Source organism: Poecilia latipinna, unplaced genomic scaffold (genome assembly GCF_001443285.1).
Source record: "Poecilia latipinna isolate Pla-1442-1.1 unplaced genomic scaffold, P_latipinna-1.0 Scaffold808, whole genome shotgun sequence".
Lineage (NCBI taxonomy): Eukaryota > Metazoa > Chordata > Actinopteri > Cyprinodontiformes > Poeciliidae > Poecilia > Poecilia latipinna.
In genome coordinates this window covers 131,716-135,819 of record NW_015113424.1, presented here as the reverse complement: position 1 = coordinate 135,819, position 4,104 = coordinate 131,716, and the positions used below count along the sequence as shown (strand labels likewise).

Genomic DNA, 4,104 nt, shown 5'->3' with positions numbered 1-4,104 from the left:
TGGTCAGAAAATGTCTAATTTAAAAACATTTTGAAAGGATTTAACATCCAGAGAATTAAAAATAAAATCGTCATATTTGAGAAACAGATCCAACCTGAGAGCTTCAGTCTCAGTCAGAGTGGCTTCCTGGTTCTTGATGCTTTCTTCTTTTTCGTCCTTGAGCTCCAGGAACGCCTTCTTAAGAAGCATCACGTCCTGCAGAGGAGCAGGACAGAGACACGTCACAAACCAGAGATTCTGCTTTCATAACGAATAAAAATGATTTTAATGCAGCATTTCCTCCAGGCTGAAAACAGCAGGCGATGCCAGCTTGTCTCATTTCATCCAAAAAGGAGGAATACACTTCTCCCAAAAAACTCTGACTTTTTTAGATTAATTAAAAAAAATGTCTAGAATAAAAAACAAGAAAATTTATGAGTTTGAAAAATAAAAAATTTGCTGGAAAAAGCCCAGAAATGTCCTCGTTTCTCTGACCTGCTCGTTGAGGTTCCTCAGGTGGCTCAGATGGGTCAGTTTCCCGCACAGCCCCCGGCCGACGGTGCGAAGGTGTTCCTGTCTCCTCCTGATGGCAGCGATCTCCTCCTTCAGAGTCGCCTGCTCGCTCACCAGGAAGGCGGCGAGCTCGGACTGGTCCAGGTACAGCTCTCGGCCCATCGCCAGCAGCCTGTTGGCTTCACAGTTCTCCGTGTGCTCCTTGTAGTCCTGGAAGTGCTGGATCAGCCTGCGGTTGGACAACACCGACTCAGAGCCCGGAAGAAAAGAGCGTGAAATACTCCGTTTGCTGCATCCTTTACGTTTCACACGCCAGCTCTGAGTTCCTCTTCAGCTGGGAAATAAAAGCGTCGTGCTCAGCTTTCTTCTTCAGAAGCTCCTCCTCTACTGACTCTATGTTCGGTACATGCGGCCTCAGCTCCGCGATGCGCTTCTCGTTCGCCTCCAAGGTCACAGCTGGAGGAAAAACACAGCAGGGTGAGCAGACAGCAGAAACAGCTCACTTCACACTCCAACAGGGCAGGAAGATGTTCGTCCAGCTTTCTAAGCAGATGCAGAAATGTTACTTAAATAGTTCTAGTTCCACTGGTAGGTTATTAAATTAAAACATGGGAAAATGTCTTACTAACAGTGAAATAATCTGCTAGAACTTCTTCACCAATATTAAGGAATTATTGACCAAAAACAAGGTCCTATATGTTGGTGAAATGTTGCGTTTAAGTTAGTTTTGTCTTATTTCAAGTCTACTATGATATTTGCACTAAAATCTAGACCAAAACTACTTGGTAAGATTTTGTGTTTTTGCAGTGCTTCTATTGTAAAAACACTAAAAATGTTAAAACGTGAATATTTAGCAGATTTTCTCCAGTGCTGCTCTCTGTGTCAGCCTCACCCTGCAGCTCTATCTCTGCCTGAACCTTGTTTATCTGCTCCTGCAGCTGCTCCTTCGTGATGCTGTGCTCCTGCTTCAGCGTCTCTCGGCCCCGTTTCCCCAGCAGGAGCCGCGTCTGCAGCTCCTCGCTCAGCTCATCCATACGCTTCTCTTTTGCCGCCACAAAGCGTTTCAAACGTTCGGTCTTGTCCTTCTTGTCCTTCTCCAGCTGGTTGTAATTTGAGATCAGCTCTTGGTTCTGCTTGTCCAGCTCTTCATTAGCCAGCTTAAATCTGCAGGATGAACAGAGATGGGACTCTGTTTCAGCTGGATGAGTTTTAGGAGAAACGCCTCCTAAAACTGACTGATGGATGTTAGTGAAGGTGAAAAGTTGTGAAATTGATGCAACATATTTGGGCTGATGACCAAACCTGCCTCACCAGAAGCCTGATTGGTTCAAAACCTCATTTACAACCAGACATCCAGCCAATCAGAACGCAGTGTTGAGCTAAATTCTTTAGACAGCTGATACCATGACTCCAGGGGGCGCTGTTGGCACCTCATAGATTATTGCATCAAACTGCTATGATAGTTCATCAGCATAGCACATTTTGCTGGATGTTATGGAGATAATCAGTGATATTGTTGTTTTGAGACCATTTTCAGGTAATATAATGATAACGGCAAAATAATGCACAAACACATTCTCAAAGCTCAAATTAACATTTAGCACTGGAACTGGAGACATTTTAAATAAATAAATAAACAAAAGAAAAACCAAATAAAATTAATTATGAAGTCTCTGTAAACAAAACTGACCTTCAAAATTGGACTAGTTGAGTCCAAAACACCAGACTTAAGACTTTTATCATCCAGTTTTTGGTAGAAAAAGAAAGGCGATAAATATTGCACATGGAAATTATTGAGTTTCTTTTTTTTTCATGCGATTGGTTTATTTATTGCTTATTGGAACAGGCCCTATTTGGTCCAACCATAGACTGAATTAGAGGCACTCTGGAGCCACCTAGTGGTCAAAGTCTGAGTGGCACCCAGAAGAGATTTACAGTTCTGTTTGTCAACAGAATAAAATACAATTTAATTGCATAATGGAGGACAAAAAAAAAGCTAAACTAACCAGCAAAAATAAACCCAACTAAAAATAATCATGAAAATGTTTTAACCACATTTTAATAGCATTGCTTTTTAACAAAGCGCAGCCACATTTTCTGGTAATTACCAGGATGCGAGGCTATAAAGTCAGACGTGTTAACAGCGCCCTCTGGAGTTAATATCCAGTTAATAATTGCATGACAAAGTTATGCAATTAACCCAAAATGTCCTCCTGTTTCCTCACTTTCTTCTTTATCATAACCACGTGAAGGTCAAGGCTTCTTGATTAGTCTCTTATAAGAGCAACTTGTGTTGGACAAAGGATGCTGCAACACAGCACATAAATATCACAAAAACTCAATACCAATACTGAAAAAATGCATACGAAAAAGCTTAAAACATAAACTGTCAATTATTTTTCTTAGAGAAGATAGAACATAGAGAACATCAACCCACTTCTAAAGTCCTTCCACTGGCTTCATTTAGCCCAGAAAATAAACTTTAAAACACTTTTGTTAGTTCATACCTCACTGAATAGCTTAGGGATGTATAACTTTTTGTCAGATTGACCAAAATCATTCAATCAATGTTATTGTTTTCTTGTTATTTATTATTTTCTTGCGGGCCAAGAAAATAATAAAAGTAGTAAAATCAAGCAAAATTTATTTAAACAAATGGATATTATTGACTGCAGATCCAAAACGTAAAAAATATTTTACGTTTGCTGGATTAAAAGATCCAGTTTTTAAATTCTTTTTTGACTGAACAAATTTATTCTCAGGATTTGGGTCACTTTCTTTCAAAAATGTTTGCTATATTTAACCAGGTTTCATAAATGACATAAAATCTCATTTGGATGTAACAAAATAGGCTTTTCAGTAAAACCCTGTGGATCGACGTGGTTCTACTGATTATAAAAGTTTGGTTGTAAAAAGAAAAATATTTTGTGCTGTACTTAATATTTTCCATTGGAAGAAAATGCCAATACTTTTATGCAGATTAAAAATAAAAGGTTTAATAAAAATGTCTATCTTCATTGAACTTCGAGTTTGGGGACACAAAAAATCAGTGATGTATGTTTGTCTTAATAGCAAAGGAAACTTTTCTGTATTTATCCTCAACTATCATAAGCTGTTAAGTTGTCATAGCAACAACAACGCCCTTCGAAAAGGATGTTTATTGTGTTAGCATCTCAAAAATTAGCTAAAACTTATATTTTTTAAACTTACTAAATCGCTTAGGTTTTTATTTAAAGCAAAAACAAACACATTGGAACATTTTAATATATAAAAAACAGTCTCACCTGTCTAGCTCCTCCTCCAAATACCGAATTTGAACCAAAAATAACGACCTCTCTTGCTCCTCAGAGCTCATATTTTCCGCCATGTTCTCTTCTCGTTCTTTAACTCTTTATCGGTTTTATACACGTTGTTTGAGGTAAATCACTACTCACAGAGTTTATATCCGGTTTAAACAGACAAACTGGGGGGAAAACCGTTGGCGTTCCCGATGTTGCATTCAAGGAATGCTCTGAAATTTTGTTTCTCCAACCGTTTCTTATTCAGTGAAGCTTTGAAGCTACAAAATTATTAACGTTTTCAATACATCTGATTAATTTCTGTTGTGTGTAT

At 38.5% G+C, this 4,104-nt stretch overlaps 2 protein-coding genes across 2 annotated transcripts in view; both read right to left on the bottom strand.

Moving 5' to 3' along the window:
- LOC106956340 (glutathione S-transferase theta-1-like) overlaps nt 1-1,339 on the bottom strand; it is a 21,658-nt gene extending 20,319 nt beyond the window's left edge. The window contains exon 1 of the mRNA XM_015047126.1: nt 1,335-1,339. The gene's annotated coding sequence lies outside the window, so the exon portion shown is untranslated. The remainder of the gene's footprint in view (nt 1-1,334) is intronic.
- Nucleotides 1-4,070, bottom strand: part of LOC106956341 (growth arrest-specific protein 8-like) — a 10,453-nt gene extending 6,383 nt beyond the window's left edge. Inside the window, exons 1-5 of the mRNA XM_015047127.1 lie at nt 3,777-4,070; nt 1,385-1,656; nt 795-948; nt 475-721; nt 7-195 (exon numbers count right to left, since the gene is read on the bottom strand). Of these exons, the coding sequence (XP_014902613.1) occupies nt 7-195; nt 475-721; nt 795-948; nt 1,385-1,656; nt 3,777-3,859 (945 nt within the window). The 5' untranslated portion in view covers nt 3,860-4,070. The remainder of the gene's footprint in view (nt 1-6; nt 196-474; nt 722-794; nt 949-1,384; nt 1,657-3,776) is intronic.
- Nucleotides 4,071-4,104: the final 34 nt, after the last annotated feature.